Here is a 21889-nt window from a genome sequence, read left to right as displayed (position 1 = left end):
TAAAAGTGTGCACAATCTCCTGTGAGGGCTAGGTTTAGGTGTAGGGTAGGTGTAGGGCAATAGAAAGTACAGTTTGTACAGTATGAAAACCATTACGCCTATGGAATGTCCCCATAAAACATGTAAACCCAACGTGTGTGTGTGTGTGTGTGTGTGTGTGTGTGTGTGTGTGTGTGTGTGTGTGTGTGTGTGTGTGTGTGTGCGTGTGAGCTAGTATTCTCCATACTGCATTTTGATTACAATCAATAAATGGCTGAGGATCTTATCGTCTAATTTATCCATTTAAGATTCAGCTGAATGAATAAAGGTCAAAGCCTTAATTACAAACACCATTAAATCTCTTGCAACGGCCTAATCAGAAACCTCAAATACTTCAAGTGCGTATGTATTAAGCGAGACATTGGATGGAACGGCATACAAACTCGCACGCGAGAGCCTGCACGTCTATTATCCACATCAAAGAGCATTTGCTTTGAGCATATGCACGCATACACAATGCCTTGCAAAAGTATTCAAACCCTTAACCAATTTTCTCATTTAGCTGAATTACAAATGCTGCTTTGAAATGCAATTCTCTGTGATATTATTCCTGAGCATTGAAATTTTAAATTACATACTTTAATATGACATTTATTTATGTTAGAAAATATGCTACTGAAATAAAAACTGAATTTTCCTGTCTGCGTTAACGTATCCAATTCTAGCTTTTGGATATTTCATACACAGACACCATTTCAAGCAATTACAGCTTTTGTCTTTTGGGGTAAACACACCGTTCAGGTGCGATTCTTCTCCCGAACAATGATTCGCTCCAGGTGGTTCAGGTTTGACAGTTCAAAATACACTCCCTGATAATTTGGAAAAGTACTAGGCACACAGACACACGCATTTGGCTTCATAGATCAAAGCAGAATGAAAATACAGAATTTACTCGTGAATACACAGGGCTATTTAGAAGCAAGCCGTAATCCTTAACTCGGTCCAGGGGGATCTTTTGTTTGGCCTGTAGTTTGTGTAGTCGGAGCTGTTAAGCCCTCTATCCTGCTGGGTGTTTAGTTGTGTCTATTTTGTGTGTATCATCTCTGTGTCCCAGATTGTATTGTGCTCTTCTATAGCGAATATTGCATGTGTAAAGTGTAAATTAGTTTAGATTATATAACACACTGTGAGATCTCTGGCTCAGAAATATTCCCACGTGGGCACGATCCAGTCCTCTTAGAATGACACTCTAATCGACTCTTGAAATGAGTTTCGGAAAGTGTTAAATGAGTCTCCAAAAATAAGACAAATATTAGCTTCGACACAGATTCGTGAATAAGCCCTTTCTTTGTCCTGGCGTTGACAAAGAGTTATTTGAATCATCCCTCAGCGGCCTACAGCGATTAACCTGTTCAGCTGTCAGACTGCAGGGCTTTTATGTAAATGTGTACAGTAACACTATTATTAAAAGGGATATTCCAGGTTAAATACAAGTTAAAGGATTAGTTCACTTTCAGAATAACAATTTCCTGATGATTTACTCACCCCCATGTCATCCAAGATGTTCATGTCTTTCTTCAGTCGAAAAGAAATTAAGGTTTCTGAGGAAAACATTCTAGATTTTTTCTCCACATAAAAGACTTAAGGTCCAAATTGCAGTTTCAATGCAGCTTCAAAGGGCTCTGCACGATCCCAACTGAGGAATAAGGGTCTTATCTAGAGAAAGGATAGGTCAGTTTCTAAAAAAAATAAAGTTAATATACTCTTTAACCACAAATGCTCGTCTTGCACCAGCCCGATCTCACGCATTTAGTAGTCACGTTGAAAAGGTCACGCGTAACATAGGTGGAAATACCGGCCCAGTGTTTACAAAGCGTATGTGCAAAGAAAGTCGAACGAAAGTCAAAACAATGATGTTAGATGATTTTGAAGTTGGAGGAGAAAATTAAATGCCATTTTTTTGCCCTACCCTAAATTGAAGTACACAGACAAGAGCTAACCGCACATGACATTTCCAACATGATCACACTAGAGCAAGGCAAGTATTTGTGGTTAAAATGTATAAACATTTTTATTTTTTAAGAAAATGACTAGATAAAATCGCTAGATAAGACCCTTATTCCACTGCTGGGATCATGCAGAGCTAGGGTTGGGTATCGAGAACCGGTACCAAATTCCTAAGAACTGGATATTCATTAAGACGCGTGTATTTCAATTTTGCTTAACGATTCCTGCATTCGCATTTTAATTTGTATTTTTTGTTAAAACCATTGGCAAAAGTTCCTCTTAGGCCTAAGTGTTCTGTAGGCTGCTGATTTTTGCTTATGTTATTCAGCTGCAACAGAAAGTTTTGTATAAACAGAATAAAAATGTTTGACAATGTTTTATTGACTTTTTATGATATTGCAATGGAAACTAGGAATCGTTAAGAATCTGAATCGATAAAACTCAAACGATACCCAAGCAGAAAGCTTTCTAAAAACACAATAAAAATGTTTAACAATGTTTTATTGACTTTTTATGTTATTGCAATAAAAACTAGGAATCGTTAAGAATCAGAATGAATAAGCAGAATCTGAATTAATAAAACCCCTTAATACCCAAGCCCACGTAGAGCCCTTTGAAGCTGCACTGAAACTGCAATTTGGACCTTTAAACCATTGGGTCCCCCTTAAGTCCACTATATGATAAAAATCCTGGAATGGTTTCCTTAAATACCTTAATTTCTTTTCAACTAAAAGAAAGACATGAACATCTAAGATGACATGGGGGTGAATAAATTATCAGGATTTTTTTTTTTTTCTGGAAGAGAAATAATCTTTTAAACATACTCAGAATCACTTGTGGCATAATGTTGATTACCACAAAAATTAATTTAAACTTGTCCCTCCTTTTCTTTAAAAAAAAAGCAAAGCACAAATCTGGGTTACAGTGAGTCAATTACAATAGAAGTAAACGGGGCCAATATGTAAATGTTTTAATAGTAAATCTGCATAATGTATACAAGCATGTTGAGATTAGTTTGCATAAAAGTTATACACAGTCTGTGTAAATTTACACGGCTTTGATGCCATGACAGCATATGAGAAGGTCTTGTACAGCTCGGACAATACAGAAGAATAATTTCTGTAGTTAGTATAATGTTAGTATTTACCAAATTGTAAGCATCACATTTATGCCTTTAAAATTCCCCAAAAATGCCCTCAATTTAATTTTCCCTGACATTTGAGCTTAACTTGCATTGAACCCTGAATATTCCTTTCACTACTTGGACAACCCACAACAGCATTGCCTTCCAATGAGCCATTCTGATTATTCAAGACATTTAAATTCCAACTTTAGTGTCTCTTTGCAAATTCTCGGCTGGCTGCGTGTTTTCTAATTGTGTTTGTTTGAATTGTGCCTCACTTGCACCAAATTAATTTAATGAAGGAACAGGATTATCCATTGTTAATTAAATCCTCACTGGCAGTCACAGCATGGACTTGGATTAGCTGAAAAGAAACCCATTTTAGTTCTGAACATCTGTACATATGTATTTAAAACAATGCATGTATGTCTGTAAATTACGGTTATGCATTGTTTCCGTTCCACCGGATGCTCCCGTTTTATTTTCTTGCTCGCTTTGTGGCTGTATTCCATCAGTATCCAATTACTTTAGTCTACAGCTTTTTGAACTAATGTCTTCCTTTTTTGTTAAAGCCACCTTAAACCATCCAATTTGTTTAAATAGATATTTGGTCAGCCACTTTCTTATCTTCGAAAAAAAAAGAACTTCCACTCCTCGCCGCCTGAATTTAGATGGCAGGCCATCGCGCTGGCTGAAGAAGATCTACAGTGGTGCGTGTAATTGTATTTTCATTTTAAATAGCTGTAGCGAATTGTATTTGATGTCCTTGAACTAGCCAGGTCATTGGACTGAGGGATTTAAATGCTCTAATTTAAACATCTTAAATGACTTTCTCATTCTCTGTTGGCTTTTGCTCCTGTTCTGTTCTGTTCTGTACAGTTCATCCCATTTTTAAAAGATAACGTTCGCAGTATGCTGATAATATTGGCCTCATCTCGAGGAACATGTTATCCATCTATACTCCACTGTCTAGACAAAGATTTTGACAGATTTTCTAAACAAATCAGCTGACAAACAAATGACTTTAAATTAAATAACTTCCCAAACAAACAGCTTTTGAAATCAAACACTTTCCAAACAATTGGATCTCTGAATAAAAGACTTTCAAACAATGGCTTACTAAATGAAAAAACTAACTCTCAAAACTACCTTTCTCCAAACAAACTGTTCTCAATTCTCTCCAAACGAATCGTTTAATAAATACAAGACTTTCCAAACCACTGTCAAAACTTTCCAAACAAACAGCTTTGCAGACTAATGGCTTTTTAAACAAATGGATATTCCAATAAAAGTGTCATCCCACTTACGCCTCTCTCACCTCCTGTTTCAATAATAATTCATAGCATTTAAAATCTGGCACCTCTAATGTCAATATCACACTCAATTTCCTGCTTTGTCTACAGGGTACTATTAGGTGGCATGTGGAAGTGCCAATCTGCAATAAAAACCATATGAATATGTTTAGCAAGAGTTTGTGATTATTCATTACATTTGGTACGTAATAATAAAAACAGATGGAATATAATTAGTATGAGGAGCTACAGTTGTGTAGGTGTGAAATCATGTATCTGTCTGTTTTTTATTGCAGCTAGGCTGTTAAACAAGGAGGAACATGTGTAGAAACAGCTTGTGCATATTTCACCGACTAATGTCTCTATCTCTTGCTTTTTCTCTGCAGGTATGGAGACATGGTCCCTAAGACCATAGCAGGAAAGATATTTGGCTCCATCTGTTCTCTCAGTGGGGTGCTGGTCATCGCTCTGCCTGTTCCCGTTATCGTTTCCAACTTCAGTCGCATTTACCATCAGAACCAGAGAGCTGACAAGCGTCGGGCTCAGAAAGTTCAGGTCAGTGGGGCTCAAAATTCCCTCAGGGGCATTGTCTTCTCTGACCGGAACTGCTTTGGCTGAGAAGCAGGTCACGATTGTTTACCTCTGAGTAATGCTCCTGTTAAATTACATCATATCCTTATCCATCTTATGATTAAATAAAGATAAATGATCGTCTTAGGGTCCCAAGAGCAATTTTGAAGGCTACTAGTCAAGGGTGGAGAAATGACAGGGGGTTTGTGAGTAAAATCAGGTGGCAGATGTCATACCCCTGTGGCGGTACCATGGTACAGTGATAGTATCAGACGGTAATGCTATTTTATAAATTCACGACTAGGGGTGGGCGATATGACCAAAATCTTATATCACAACCAGTGTAGGGGGTAACGCATTACAAGTAACACAAATTACGTAATCAGATTACTTTTTTATAGTAAAGTAACACACCATTTTTTAATTTACAATAAAATATCTGAAGGTCATTCCGTGTCAACTCAATCAGAGGTCCCCGGCTCAAATTTTCGATTTTGCTCATATTTTTTCTGAAGTAACATTGACATGTAATAGTGATGAAAGCCAACATATCAAATGTAATTGATGAATATTTACTGAGAAATTACTCATTTGTAGAGGGAGGTCGAAATGGCTATTCAGAGTCAAGTTACAAATGACTTCAGATAGATTTTTAGATGAGATAACCTAGGAAAATGGAATCCTGGGTAATCTTATTTTACATTTTACAGTGTTCATACTTTACCTAGAGTTACCATTTAATCCTGGTAATTCATAATCTGATGTGTCACACTGTACAATCCTAATCCCTGGGTTACTGTAATGACTAGCTAAATACAAAACTACATTTGGTTTTTGACCATTGAAAATGGGTAGGATACTATATTTGGAGTTGCACTGAGATCAAGATATCTCTGGGATTAAACCATATAGGGCATTAAAAATGAAGATTCCAAAATCATATTAAGATAACTTTAATACTTATTGAGTTACAGCCACACAAATTTTGGAAAAAGAGTATTTATGAGACTCAGACAGGTGCGTTCTATGCGATTGCTTTGATAGAGGGAAACAAGATACAATTCTAATTTAAACATTATTTCTTCCTCAGACATTGTTCTTTAAATAGAATAAGTATCAGTTGTACACAAAGTGACCGACATTTGGTTTTCCACCACTGAAAATGGGTAATATTCAACAATCTGGACTTGGAGCCTCATTAAGATCCCCATATCTCTGGGACTGAATGATGTAGGCCCTTAAAAATGATTCCAAAATAAATGTTTATGAAGAACTAGAATCTAAAATCATATTGTGATATCTTTAATACTTCTTGAGTTATAGGCACGTGAATATGTGAATATAATGCAGTTGAATATAATGCAGTTGTCCTAACTGAAACGAACAAGATACATCTCTAGTTTTAATATTATTTGTTCTTTAGACATTCCTCTTTAAAAGAAAAGAAGAGTCATATTTTTTTCAAACTGACCCACATTTGCTTTTTGACTACTGAAAATGTGTCAATTTTAACAATATTTACTCCTGGAGCCATAGTGAAATTCTAATATCTCTGGAACCGAATCTCAGTGCATTAAAAATAAAGATGGCAAAAGGAAAGTTTGTTAAGACCCAATATCTAAAAGGACATTAAGATATCTTTAACACTTCTTGAGTTACAGTATCATGCACACCTATACACTACCATTAAATAAAATGTTGGGGGTCGCTAAGGACAGACACATTAAATAGATCAAAATTGACATTGAAAACATAACTTTCTATTCATTTATGAGCAAATCAGCATATTAGAATTATTTCTGAAGAATCATGTGACACTGAAGACTGGAGTAATTATGCTAAAAAGTCAGCTTTGCCATCACAGTTCATTCACAATATTACAGTTTTTACTTCAGTATAAATCCCATGTTACTGAATGACTGCCATATTCATTTACCATACTAGGTAGTTCAAAAACTAAAATGGTACTACCATGGCCATGTTTTGTTGTTGCCAGGGCACTAATGCTCCTGTCCGAGCTTCACAATAAAATACATAATCCCTCTCAGAAAATCCCAAATCTACTTTTATAGCTTTGATAGTCTGAGCAGCTGAGGCGGGTTGTAGGGGAATGTCTTCTCTCGCAATCGCCTGTTGTCTTATCACCGGTGTTTTATAGCTCTTTATATCTTTTCTCAGTAGATATTCACTCAGCCATATTGCTGCTCTTTTCCCTTGTCTGATGAATAAGGTTATTAAACTTGTTTGTTTCCGAGTGCATGAAGGATAATAGTACTACTCCGCCATCCTTTTCCGTCCTCGTACGAAATAACACCTCAAACAAACAGCCTTAATGTTAAATTAAGCCTTTCTTTTCTCCCCAGGGGAATGAAGGGATGACCTGTCACTCGTTTAATGGCAGCGTGGCGTCAAAAGATTGAGTCTAGACTCTGAATGAGATCCCAGCAGGGTTACATGCCCTGCATCTATCCATCTATCACTCCATCCCTCCCTGTCCTCCTCCGAAACGTCTCTATATCTCTCTCTGAAGGTTATTTAGTTTGGGCGTAATTATCTGTTAAATCACCACGGGCCTCTCAGCTTGCTTTTGCTATGCTAATAATTGCGAATGTTACTGGAGATTAGCTTGATCGCAGAAAAACAACACCAAGGCAACTCCTATGACATCCTGCGTGTGCAGAGAGAGAGAGATGTCAGCTCCTGCACTCAGCGGTATGTTATGCTTGCAGTCATGGATTTAATATATGCTAATGAGGAATTAATGTATGCTAAGGTTTTGGGTGGGCTTACAGGGCCGCACTGTCTCCGCAGGCAAGATTCCCAGTGGCTTTAGCATTTTACTTAGTGTTAATTTAAAGTTTATTCAGTATGGCAGAATGTTACCCAGAATTCATTTCCTTCCCATTGCAGCAGTGCCCAGTCCACACATTATCTCAGCTTGGATCAGCCTAAACGGAGTTTTGATGTGAAATATCCGTCGCCAAACATTTTCTGTTCTTTCTCCGCACTGCCGCAGGGGATGCGAGTTCAGTTTCAAGTTCAAACTAAAGCTGCCAGATGCGACCAAACCTCTTAGGACTATCTTTAAAAATGTGTTCTGTGTGTGTGGGTGGGTGTTTAAACACATCCTGTGGTTAACTAATAAGAGAGTGGCCTAAGTGCACGAACCAGCCTCGAGCCCCGAGTTAACCTCCACCACAGGAACAGCTGTGCTTACTGTCCAAAGGACATGTGAGAGAGACCGAGAAAGACATGGAGAGGGAAAGAGAGCCAGAAGGGATGTTCATCCTAATGACAGTCCTTCCACAAATAGCTTGCCCAGACGGGACCTGCGGGGAGGGGTTTGTTTATTTCAGAAGTCACTTTTGGGAGGTGACCTTCGCTCTTCTCACCTGTCGTCCAGCAGCCAAAATGCAGCACTGCTACTGCCCATCTGTATTAAAGGAGAACTAAAATTTACAGATAATTTACTCACTTCCTTTTCATCCAAGATGTTCATGTCTTTCTTTCTTCAGTCGTAAAGAAGTTATGTTTTTTGAGGAAGACATTTTAGGATTTCTCTCTATATAGTGGACTTCTATGGTGCCTGCAGTTTAAATGCAGCTTCAAAAGGCTCTAAATGATCCCAGCCGAGGAAGAAGGGTCTTATTTAGACAAATTACAATTTATATACTTTTTAACCTCAAATGCTTGTCTTGTCTAGCTCTGCGTGTACTCTGTGTATTCCAGTTCAAGACAGTTAGATTATGTTGAAAAACTCCCATCTTATTTTCTCCTCCAACTTTAAAATTGCAAATCTGCAAATCTATTTAAAATTACATCGCTGTTTTACCTTTTTTTAAAGGGTGTTTATCTTATTTGCACATTCACTGTAAACATTAGGTCGGTACTTCTGCAGACGATTTTCAATGAGCTGGGAGTTTTTTCGACATACCCTAATTGTCTTGAACTGGAATACACACAATACATGCAGAGCTAGACAAGATGAGCATTTCAAGTTAAAAGTATATTGTCAATATTTTTTAAAGAAAATAACTGATTGTTTCGCTAGAGAAGACCCTTCTTACTCAGCTGGGATCATTTAGAGCCCTTTGAAGCTGCATTTAAACTGCATTTTGGAAGTTCAAACTCGGGGGCACCATAGAAGTCCACTATATGGATAGAAATTCTGAAATGTTTTCCTCAAAAAACATAATTTCTTTACAACTGAAGAAAGAAAGACATGAACATCTTGTATGACAAGGAGGTGAGTAAATTATTTGTAAATGTTTGTTCTGGAAGTGAACTTCTCCTTTAATCAACCAAAACGCTAGATTACTATTAATGAAACACCCTGAAACTTTAATATTACAGACCTGATATTAGTGGATGCACTCTAAATTCATACCAATCCGTACGTGATTGAACTGAATTAGCAATCAGTTAAACAAAATATGTGGGGGTGTTAGAAGTGCACTTGTATATGTGGGTGTGTTAACTACTACCAACTACTAATTGTTGTTATGGCAGCACTATGAGGTCTTTGCAAATATTTACTAGGGTTAAAAGCACTATAGTGCATGTGTTTAGGCTCCAAATGGTAAGCAACTGCCCATATAAAAAATGTTTCAGTTTCTTTGATGAATAGAAGTTTCAGAAGAACACCATTTATCTGAAATTGAAATCTTTTGTAACATTATACATGTCTTTATTATCAAATTAATCAAAGCAACCTTGCTAAAAAAAAGTATTTCTATTAATCTCTATTCATAAAAAGCACACTTTTGTACCGTAAATGTATTAGTACCTGTTGAAAGGGTAGTGCCCCAGTGACAGCCTCATGTTATTCCAAATCTACATTACTTTTTTCTGAGAGTGCAGAATGTCATTTTTTTGCTAAACTACCCCTTTAACTATTGTTTCAGAGCATTTCAGAGACAACTGTTAGAGTGCAACATCATCGGTTTCCATCGCATCAATACTAGCCTGATGAGATTTATTCAGTTCAAGGGCTTTAGCTTACTTCTGGAGCACTCCAGGGCTTTCCAGAAGACTCTGGATTAAGGACATCGCAGACATGACAGCTGGGTTTGATGCAAAACCATTGAAGTGAGCATCAGCTTAATGAAACTTTGATCAAAGTGCGGAAAGCTTCAGATTTTATACGCTGATTTCATCTTCCTGTGGCTCATTGTGTCTCACCTCACGAACATGCTGCAGTTTTTTTTTTAAGGGACTACAGAAAACTACATACACCGGGGCAGCTTATTAATAACTAATGCAAATCTGCACAGCCAGCGAGCTAAAAAGAACAGACCGTTTCCTAGACATCACTCAATTCTTTCATGACTGATCACTCAATGATCTCATTATGCTCAAACTCTCATGGCTGATCCAAAGGTCTGAGTTTTGTTCAAAGTTAGTTCAGGATTCAAAGTTTTGATCAAAGTTGGTCCAGTAATTGGGGTTGATTTATTAGTCCTGAGAATAGAAGTGTTAGCTGGGCTACTTCACTGCATGTTAATGACTTATTCATTATTAATTGAGCACTTGCTTTACATACAGACACAAAGCAAATATGAACATGATGTGTGATTTTGTCTTTACAGCATTACACAGTGGGGAATATTGAGGCAATGTTTTTCCACTCTTAAAATTAAGTTTTGATTGACACGTCCCTCGTCACGCTCTGTTCGTGCTATGGACATGAACGATACCTCTAATCATGCAGCTTGTTAAGGAAAAGTGCTCTTACTTCTCTAAGCCATCATAAAACAGAAAAAAAAAATCCCACAGCCTTACACTAAAAAAGGTACCCCAGCTACCACTTAACGACAGTCTACAAAATAATCTAAACACCTTAGCAAGCAGATAACAACCCTCTCACAGTACCATTTTCTTCAAAATGATATTTTCTTCAAAGTTGTATTTACAGCACTGCCATCTAGCTCTTATCTGCTCTTTGTTGTGGACTGAGCCACACTGAGCAAACACTGAAAGTGCATGAAGGGATTTGGTTTAATTGACATAAATAATCCACTTAAGCTTCCGGAGCTTCCATTTCTGTGTTCTTTTTTCACGGCTGTAGAAACTACTGTAAAGCAAAAGGATGTAGGTACTATGAACATCATTGAACTGACTCACAGATTAACAGATTTGTGCAGGTCTTGCAGTTTTGTAATTCTGTTGAAGCTCCAGGTATCATTCTCTACCTTACCAAACAATATAGGTTTGCTTGGGTTTTTAATTTTAAAAATTAGGATGGGGTTTTGCCTCATTTTTCTGTAATGATTTTCTTTAAAAATTATTACAGAAAAATACGGGCAAAACCCCATCCCAATCTTTTGATATTTTATCAATAAGAACATGCTCTTTCAAAAAAAAAAAAAAGTTTCATGTTCACACCTGGTGTCATTCATGAAATTTTGTATATGATCTATTGGGCATATTACCCATCACATTTTTTCAGACAAATCTGAGGGGGTCAGGTGGGGACCATTTGATGACCCTCATACACAAAAATGCTGAAAAAACAAAGAATTTGTGGGACCTGATGGGTTTTTCTGAAGAACAGTGGGCAGTTTAACTGTTCAGGACAAACAAGGGACTCATGAACAACTATCACTAAACAAAAAAAGCACAGTTGTGGATCATTTAGGGAACAACACAGTATTAAGAATCAAGTGTATGTAAACTTTTGAACACAGTCACTTTTATTATCTTATTCAGGTCAGTACTAAATAAAAAATAACATGCATTTTGTATGATCCCTTATATTTTGGTAAAAATCAACATTTTGCGGATTCTGCAAGGTGTACATTTTTTACATCAACTTATTTTATAATTAAACTTAAGATATGTTTTCACATTTACAGTGAAATTACCTTTTACAGCTCATCAGTTGTTCATCTTTATAAAAAGCAGGTCAAACATGTTTATTCTGTATTTTTACAAAGCTTTCTATTGCAGCTGAATAACATGAGCAAAAATCAGCAGTTTACAAAACACTTAGGCCTAAAAAGAACTTTTGTCTATGGTTTTAACAAAACCACAGCAAAAACAACTTTTCATAAATAAAATATAGATTATTAACCCTCATTAAAGTTATGAAAGATATTCAGTCAAGATCAGTGAATGCTTTGTTTCTTGGATTAACATTAATGACAGGCTGCTTATATTGGGCTGTTAACACCGAACGCACACGGATCTAAAAATACTGTTACACATACGTTTTCTTTCTCATCTGCTTACTTCCACTTTTCAACACAAAAATGGCTGTGTTTATGATGATATACTGACATATTTTTGTGCATATTGGGCGGTAAATGTGAAAAAGAAATCAGATCCAGCCCGGAACGCCCTTTTCTGCAGTGGAAATGCACAAAATGGTTCAAGAATGGACACAGGCCGGGAACGTGCACCAGGAGCGCTGTTCACTGTGCTTGCGCTTCAAATGTGTCAACTTTAAAAATCACATTAAACCCTTACATGGCCCACTATAGGGCGTCCAAAGGGGCCTTAAGCCAATAATTAAAATAAAGGCAAAAGAAGCATTAAAAAGAAATGTTAAGGTACTCTCGTTAAAAAAATAATAATAATAATTAAAAAAAAAAAAAAAAAAATCACAAAACTACAAAACAAGAAAACTAAAATAACAACTTTTATTCAACAATTTCTTCTTTTCTGTCAGTCTTTAACAAGAGGTTCACAAGAGTACCACGAATTCAAAAATATACAAAATGCAGGTTCAAGTGCTCGGATTTCATCAGAAATATCTTACTTGTGTTCTGAAGATGAACAAAGGTCTTACAGGTTTGGAACCATGTGAGGGTAATTAATGACAGAATTTTCATTTTTATGTGAACTATTCCTTTAAGTAGAATTTACAGAGCTGGAGACCCACTAGACCTAGTGGTAGGCCATACATTTAAGCGATGACCCTGTCTGTCACTGTACAAGACACAGCAAATGTACAGTTTGACATGCACAGACTTCTCACTCGCTGTTGATATTTTCTCTGCATTGCTGCATGTCGTTTCAGAGAACAGTGCAACGAAGAAAGCGCCTCTCAGCACCTCTCCGTACCAGTCTTTGGTGGTTTGCACTAGAGCCAATGCTTCAGGCATAAACAACATGTGCACGTCGCATGCTAGACAGCATCCCTAGTAACAATTTCATTTACAAAGGGAATTAAATACTTTGATTGACTGACACATGATCAAACCATCCAATCGCAAATCCATGGTGTATGATTTTGAAATCTCCCTTTTCACAGTGACATCTACGTGGTTCAGTCGCGCAGGTCACACTTTTCCACTCCACAGGAACCTGATCCTGTGAGACTAAACAGCAACACTTGAGCACAAACTTTAATGAAAAACTCAGCTGATTCTGCTGCAGGGTAGAGATTGACGGTATACAGCCAAAGCAACCCTTGTGAAAAAGAAGTGCTTATAAAAGAATAGATCACTCATCCTCCAGGTTGTTCCAAACCTGTGTGAGTTTCTTTTTTCTGCTGAACACAAAAAAAATGAATGTGGGTAACCAAATGGTTCTTGGTCCCCATTGACTATTTTTTTCTATACTAAGAAAGTCAAAGGAAACAAGCAGCTGTTTGATTACCCACCATCTAAAAAAATATATACATTCAGGTCCCACAAATTCTTTGGGTTTTCAGCATTTTTGTGTATTTGAACCCTTCCCAACAATGACTGAGATTTGACTGATCTTTTCACACTGAAGACAACTGAGGGACTCATATGCAACTATTACAGAAGGTTCAAACACTCACTGATGCTCCAGAAGGAAACACAATGCGTTAAGAGCCAGGGAGTGAAAACTTTCTGAATTTGAAGATCAGGGTAAATTCAACTTATTTTGTCTTCTGGGAAACATGCAAGTACCTTCTGTGAGTGTTTGAAACTTCTGTAATAGTTGCATATGAGTTCCTAGGTTGTCCTCAGTGTAAAAAGATGGATCTCAAAATCATGCACTCGTTGTTAAAAAGGATTCAAATACACAAAAAGGCTGAAAAACCAAAGAAGTTGTGGGACTTTTTCTGAAGAACAGTGGGCAGTTTAACTGTTCAGGACAAACAAGGGACTCATGAACAACTATCGCTAAACAAAAAAACACAACTGTAGATCATTCAGGTAAAAACACAGTATTAGGAATCAAGTGTATGTAAACTTTTGAACAGGCTCATTTTTATAAATTCAACTATTATTTTCTCTTGTGGACTATATGTAAACGTCTTTTTATGTGAAATATCTTATTCAGGTCATTACTAAATAAAAAAAAAGTATTTTGTATGATCCCTCTTAATTTGGAAAATAATTAACATTTTGCAGATTCTGCAAGGTGTATGTAAATGTTTGACCTCAACTGTATATATTCACTGAGCTTCAAATAAAATGCAAATAATTGAATAGTTAGTTCACCAAAAAAAGAAAATTCTGTCATTAATAACTCATCCTCATGTCGTTCCAAAGAACCCATAAGAGCTTTGTTTATCTTCGGAAACACATGAGAGTCATGAGAGTACCATGACATGCAAGTATATTCTTCTAAAGCATATTATAAATCATTTCCTAAAAGTATACCACAGTGCCCTTATTTTTCAAAAGGGGAAGAACCATCTACCTAGACTAACGTCTCGTCCACCGAATCAAATCTACCAGAATAACAATAGCTTGAAAATAAAACGAAACTGCATTTTATGGCACATTATCATATTTCTGTTGAATACATAGTGTGAAAAATGTATTTTTATTTCAAATAGGAACAGTTTGATATGATTACAGTGAATTGAAATTGGTCACAGACCACAAATTTGCCTCATAAAGCAGTTTGCTCCATAATATTCATGATGAAATTAGGGAGCAGTCTTCTGGCCTCACCACTGCCATGAGGTCTGTCACAGTGGGCTTTATGTGTATAACTGAAATGTAATCTGTGAATGTGCTGCATTGTTTGGTCTATCTGATCTCGGCACAGTGCGGATAGCTTCGGCCTAGTCCTGAACAACAGTTCTCAGCAGCGATATTCTGTGTCACATTGATAAAGAACCTCAGCATTACTGCGGCCGTTCCCCATCTCGCGTTCTGCAGGGGCAGATCCCCAGGAAAAATGTTCCTCATTTTTTTCCACGATAGCCGAAAATTGTTGCAGCATTTGTTGGAAACACAAACGGTCTCAGAGGCCCAAACTGATTCCATTATGTGATGGCAATCTCCTGTGAAAAGAGCAGAGTTAGCACTCCACTCACCCACAGGGACTCGCGTGTGTGTGTGTTTGTGTGTGAGGGTTTTAATGATGCTGTATGTTCTTTCAATCTGTGTTCAAGTGTGTGTGAGAAATTAATGAACATCAGAATACTGGTTTGATCTCAGTGAGGTCTCTGATGCAACTGAGACACAATTTGTTCCTCTTCAAAAATTTAAAAATGCACGCACGCATACAAACACTCATTGGGATGAAATGCATTTTGAGCCTGCGTCCAAAAAAGAGAAACTGATTGGCCTAGATCAGTTGTGGTGGGGGAGCCGATGACCCCTTACGGTGGACAAGAGGTGGTGTTATTCACAATGTACTGTGACTATAAGCGTGCAAATCACAGTCTGTCCCTGAGTGTTTTGCTGTTATACTCACAGTGCTGATCTCTAGCATTTAGCTGTGCTATTAACAGTTCAGGCCATGAACACTTACCGCCTGTGTGTGAAGGTGACAAGCTCCATGAACAAGAAAATCAAGCTACATGGTCCTATTACACACCCGACAGGGGGCCACACAAAAGCCTCTTTGTGTTTGAGAAAATGAAAGCACAGCTAAACCAGATTATTAAAACACACTGCAGGAAATAATTTTTGTCATGTTCTCTAGTAAAATTGTCCAGACATCCTTAAAGGGATAGTCCTCCCAAAAATGAACATTTTGTCATCATTTGCTCACCCTCATGTTGTTTCAAACCATTATGAGTTTCTTTCTTCTTCTGAACACTAAAAGATATATTTTAGACGAATACTGGGAAGCATTTGCCAGTAGCCATTGACTTCTATAGTATAAGAAAAACACAGAAGTCAATGGCTACCAACAAATATTACCAACATTTTTCAAAATATCCTTTGTGTTTAACAAAAGAAAGAAACACATACAAGTTTGGACTTACTTGAGGGTGAGTAAATGATGACAATTTTCAATTTTTGGGTGAACTATTACATTAAAACATTTAAAGGTGCAAAACGGCTAGTCCCGATTAATCGATTCAAAATAAAAGTATATGTTTACATACTATATGTGTGTGTACTGTGTATATTTATTATGTATGTTAAGTGTTTACATAAAAATACATATAACACATAAAATATTTGTACAAATATATATACATGTGCGTGTGTATTTATATACATAATAAATATACACAGTACACACACATATAGTATGTAAACATAAACTTTTATTTTGAATCCAATAATCCCAACTAAAAATTTTGTAGCCCTAAAAACATTTTATATAAATTAGGGCTGTCAAACGATTAATCACGATTCATCGCATCCAGAATAAAAGTTTATGTTTAAATATTATATGTGTGTGTACTGTTTATTTATTATGTATATATAAATACACACACATACATCCATATATGTGACCCTGGACCACAAAACCAGTCATAAGGTTAAATTTTACAAAACTGAGATGTATACATCATATGAAAGCTCAATAGATAAGCTTTCTATTGATGTATGGTTTGTTAGGACAATATTTGGCCGAGATACATCTGTTTGAATATCTGGAATCTGAGGATGCAAAAAAATCAAAATACTGAGAAAATCACCTTTAAAGTTCTCCAAATTAAGTTCTTAACAATGCATATTACTAATCAAAAATTACATTTTGATATATTTACAGTAGGAATTTTACAAAAAATCTTCATGGAACATAATCTATACTTAATTTCCTAATGATTTTTGGCATAAAAGAAAAATCAATAATTTTGACCCATACAATGTATTTTTGGCTATTGCTACAAATATACCCCAGCGACTTAAGACTGGTTTTGTGGTCCAGGGTCACATATTAAGGGAAAAAAATGTTTATCTATAAAATATTTTTATTTATATATAAATCGAGATTATATACAAGTACAAATATATTTACATATAAATATTTTTTAAAATACATGTATGTGTGTATTTATATATACATAATAAATATACAAAGTATAGTATGTGAACAAACTTTTATTTTGAATCCGATAAATCGTGATTTAAAAACAATATTTATATTATTCAAAATAAAAAAGTAATAGTTCACCCAAAAAAAAAAAAAAACCATTATATTCTATTTTATCCTGCATAAAATAGTCAGAATATCTAGATATTTTTAATAATTATTCTTGCCTGGCAAATTATTTTTCTTTTTTAATTTAATTTTTTTTCTTGGTTTATGATAAATCTTGCTAAATTGTGTTAGATTTATTTTAAAAAGAATCTTAAAGATATATTAATTTAATTAATTACATAATATATATTACACTTTATATTATCCTGCATAATTTAGTTTCAAGTTAATTTTGTTTATTTTTTCTTCATTTATTTTAAGAATGTTTGGATATTTTTACTAGTTATTCCTATTAGAGACTTAGGGTGTACTCACACTAGGCACGGTTGCCGTGAACCGGGCTCGGGCACGGTTCGGAGCACTCACACTAGTCAAACGAACCGCGCTTTGGTGGTCATACGCACTCGGGCACGGTTCAAACTGCCTAGTGTGAGTACACCCTTAGAACCAACCACATTAAAGGCATAGTACACCAAAAAAATAATTCTGTCATTATCTACTCACCCTCATGTCGTTCCGAACCCATAAGACCTTTGTTCAACTTGGGAACACAAATTAAAATATTTTTGATGAAATCCAAGAGCTTTCTGACCCTGTACAGACAGCAAAGCAACTACCACATTAACGGTCCAGAAAGGTAGTAAGGATATTGTACAAAATAGTCCATGTGACATCAGTGGTTCAACTGTAATTTTACAATGCTTTGAGAATATTATTTGTGTGCAAAGAAATAAAGCCGATATTTTCAGTCAGAAAGCTCTCAGATTACATCAAAAATATCTTAATTTGTGTTCTGAAGATGAACGAATGTCTTACGGGTTTGAAATGACATGAGGGTGAATAATTATTGTCAGAAATTTCATTTTTGGGTGAACTATCCTTTCAACCTTGAAACTGCAAATCAATGCAATAAAATCCACTTAATACAGAATCCTAACGCTTTCACAAAAATATACAAATCTAGTTTATGCATAATGTTTATTAATGCTTTGCCAACGTACACCCTTTTTATCATGTCAATAAAGCTTCTTACACTTTAAGGAACTGAAACGAGAGAGAGGATCAGTTTTCTATGAGATGACGAGAGAATGAGAGCACAAATCAGATCATTTGATGCCTCTGGATCTGAGAAGATTAAAATACTCTCATTCATTGTAAATATTAAAATTTGATGTTCCACAGAGGATTTGACTGCTGGTTTCCACCCATCATCCATGCTGTGCCTATAAAAATGACATAGACTGAGGGAATGCGAACCGCTGCTCTATCATTTATCGTTACACAGCTGCGCTAACCGTAATTCAGCATTACACAAGACGTTTACTGTAATTAACCATTACACAGCTGCGTTTCTCTAAATTACCATTCTTTTATGCTTTGTAGAGCAAGCGAGCAACCACTTTCTTCTCTCGTTGATATGTGCACATTTTCACTGCATGGCTGTCAGGGTACTTCAGATTGGTTCGTAGTTTTTTGAAGCCACTTGCATTTTTCATCATCTCATGACGGACAGCAATCTATGTGAAAATCCATTTTGTTTCTTAAAGTGCTTTGATCTGAATTGCTCTTTCAACAGGGATCAGATTGAAACTCGGACCTTTGTGATGGAAAAGCACTGGTAGACCGAGTTGTAACTTCCTGTGTATGTATGTGTTGACAGAAAGCCCGACTGGCCCGAATGAGAATTTCCAAGAGTGGCAGCTCCACCGCCTGCCTGCATAGCAAACGAAACGGACTCAACCAATCACTGGAGCTAACGGTGAGAAACACACATACTCGCACATATTCACAAATTGACACTCATTTTTTCCCTATTTTGTTTCTGTTTGACTTCTGGTGGCTTCTTTTTGATTTGCCATACATTATGCATGGTTTTCAACAAGAACTCCTGCAGATGCTGTTTTAGCGCAGAGATAAAAGTGTCGGGTTGTTTTGTTTTAAAAGTGTTTAAAGCTAGGGATTCACATGGGGTGATCCAATTTTCAGCACTTAAGAGCGATTATGAGATTTTCGTGTTTGCATATTTGCACAAACATCAGCTCAATTAACTCAATGACATCCAATTTATCAGGACAGAGATGAACTGATGTGAAAATGTCTTAATGTGTTGCTAAACGCACTCATTAGTGAGTAGGCTGTGAGCATGTGTGTGTGAAAGGGAGATCTGGTCTTTATTACTGCAGTTGTTTGAAGCTGTCCAGCTCCTATAAAATGCCTTCCTGGAAAAAGAAAAACCGGTGTTTCTCTGAATGCGTCGAATGCGCTTGAGGAACGAAGGAACACGCTGAGAGTGAACAGCGAGTACAGAGACAGATTGCAGGCCGCTCTAAAGACAGCCAGCCAGTTTCACAGAACGTCCTCAGAGAGGTCCAGAGAGTGAAGCAGACGGGAACCTGACAAAATTGAGCTTCATTATAAAGTCTAAGGGGCCTCCTGATGGTTTTAACAGTGTGAAAATATGTACTTGATACTGAATATCAATTAAAATATATATATGAAATACACAAGTTTAAAAAAATAATAATAATAACCCAAAACTTTTAAATAGCACTTTTAAAAACAAAATTCCCCTGTAAATCACTTTAAGGAGTCAAATATGACCTTGTAATGGGAAGGCAAATTTTTGATCAGATTTTTTGATTATTGATTAGAAGGTGCTCCTGAAATTTTGACTGTGCTCCTAAATTTTTTAAGTTAGGAGCACAAGTGCTCCAAAAAGAAAAGTAAGCGTAGAGCCCTGCAAATGTGCTTAACTGTCATGAAAATAAGAAATAGGCTTCATTTTCTTTATGCAAAATATTCTTTGATTTTGGGGTTCAAAAACCAAGAATAGTCTATGTGTCAAACTGAAGAAGCTTCTTCTAGGTTAGCCTGTCTGAATAGCTCATTAATACCACGCAGATCACATGCAAACATGCAGTCTGCTCAGACTAAAAGTACTCGAGGTATGTTACTGTAAGACGCCTAATTTTGCTCTCTCTTCATTTCTATCAATATCCTGCTTTTTTTCTTCTGTCTCTCCCTCCTCCCACACATCACTCACTGACTCACTCATGTTATTTTGGTGCTTGTGTCATGTTAAGACGTTGTGGAAATGGTAAAAAAGTGGAGCAGTGTATGTGCGTTGAACCCGGAGGGCCCAGTGTGCGAAGCGCAAGCTCCCAGGCAAAAGCTCTACAATAAAAGAGACAGATATGTGCAGTTTTAGTAGCCGTACCAAAGGATTTGTGAAACACAAAAGTGGAATCATTCTGATTCGCCCAAACCTCTGAGGCCCCTCGTCCTTCCTTTCTCTCAAGCTTTGTTTATTTAAGTTATGGATGATATATTGTGCTGCTCTGTTGTGGATGAAGTTCCTTCCAAAAGCAGTAAACCACTCTCCATGTCTCTCCCTCCCACTCTTACACAACAGCAGCTCCCCTATTACAAGATGAAACTTTCACCACAGGTACTGAGCCAAACAACACACACTCTGTCCCTCTCTCCACTTCATTATTCATGCATGAAATGTGGTGATTTTTTAAAAATGATGTGTATGAGTGCATGTGTGTTTGTGTGTGTTTCTGCAGGGCTCCTTAGAGGAGGACCAGCAAATGAAGAAGGCCACATCTCTGCTGGAGAGTCAACATCACCATCTTCTGCACTGCCTGGAGAAGACCACGGTCAGTCAGAAGTAGTGGTGGCTGCTTTAGAAACACTGCTTTATGAGACTTTACAAATCTTTTGTTTTGAATCAGTGGTTCTCACCAAGTCACATTTCAACCAAATTTCACATTTCCACGTTTTGGCCATATTGGTGGCACTTAACATAAACAATGCCACTAAACAGAACAAAACTTGCATGTTTTGCTGATTATTGCTGCTGAAAATGGTCAGTTATTGTTATGTTTTGGGCTGTACTAATCGGTCAGACCAGGAAAAACATTCGGGGTACTACAGACTGGCAAAAGTTATAACAAATCAAGGAGATAAGTACAAAAACTAAGGCCATTTGTGCTTAGCCAAACTGAACCGGGATTTCCAGCGCAAGATTCTTGACAACATTCATGTTCGTTCTTATTATTTCCAGTCAGGTAGGCCTAGGTGAAATATTAGGCTCATATTTTGTCAAAATATTGCTGCTTACTAAGTCCTTCTCTATATGATTCAGCAGCTTACACATGGTCATAAATTAGCAGAACAAAGTATTCAATAGTACATTAATCGTGCAATCCATGCTGTTTTTAACATCAGAGTATTGCCAATATGTCCGCACATCCGGGTAACTGACATAAGTAAACAGTGACATAAGTGCAAACTGTCTATAATGTAGGCAAGGTATTTTTAAAATTGCTTTAATTACGTTTAATACTTAAGTCTGTATAATACAAAAAGGAGAAATGAAGTTTGGTTGTAATTGCCCTAGTTTGCCAAGCCCTACCTAATGACGCACTTATAAAACAAGCACTACTTAATGTATTTATTAATTATTATTTTGTAGATTACAGTAATAGATTACATTTTTCATGAAAACATCGTTTGTATAATGTGTAATTATACAAGTTTGGGTGTTGTATTTATATCGTTTCTTTACCAGCAGGTGCCGCAAGCCAGTTGAATC

At 36.6% G+C, this 21889-nt stretch overlaps 1 protein-coding gene across 3 annotated transcripts in view; it reads left to right on the top strand.

Moving 5' to 3' along the window:
* Positions 1–21889, top strand: part of kcnd3 (potassium voltage-gated channel, Shal-related subfamily, member 3) — a 148010-nt gene that overhangs the window by 115570 nt on the left and 10551 nt on the right. The window contains exons 3-6 of one of the 3 annotated variants that reach the window (XM_073819152.1): positions 4788–4956; positions 18950–19048; positions 20705–20737; positions 20859–20951. In XM_073819152.1, the coding sequence (XP_073675253.1) occupies positions 4788–4956; positions 18950–19048; positions 20705–20737; positions 20859–20951 (394 nt within the window). Of the gene's footprint in view, positions 1–4787; positions 4957–18949; positions 19049–20701; positions 20738–20858; positions 20952–21889 lie in introns of all 3 variants that reach the window. The other 2 variants (XM_073819151.1, XM_073819153.1) reach the window with 2 other exon arrangements.

Source organism: Garra rufa, chromosome 15 (genome assembly GCF_049309525.1).
Source record: "Garra rufa chromosome 15, GarRuf1.0, whole genome shotgun sequence".
In the NCBI taxonomy this organism is placed as follows: Eukaryota; Metazoa; Chordata; class Actinopteri; order Cypriniformes; family Cyprinidae; genus Garra; species Garra rufa.
The sequence above is the reverse complement of the archived record's forward strand: the minus strand, read 5'-3'. Positions and strand labels throughout refer to the sequence as shown.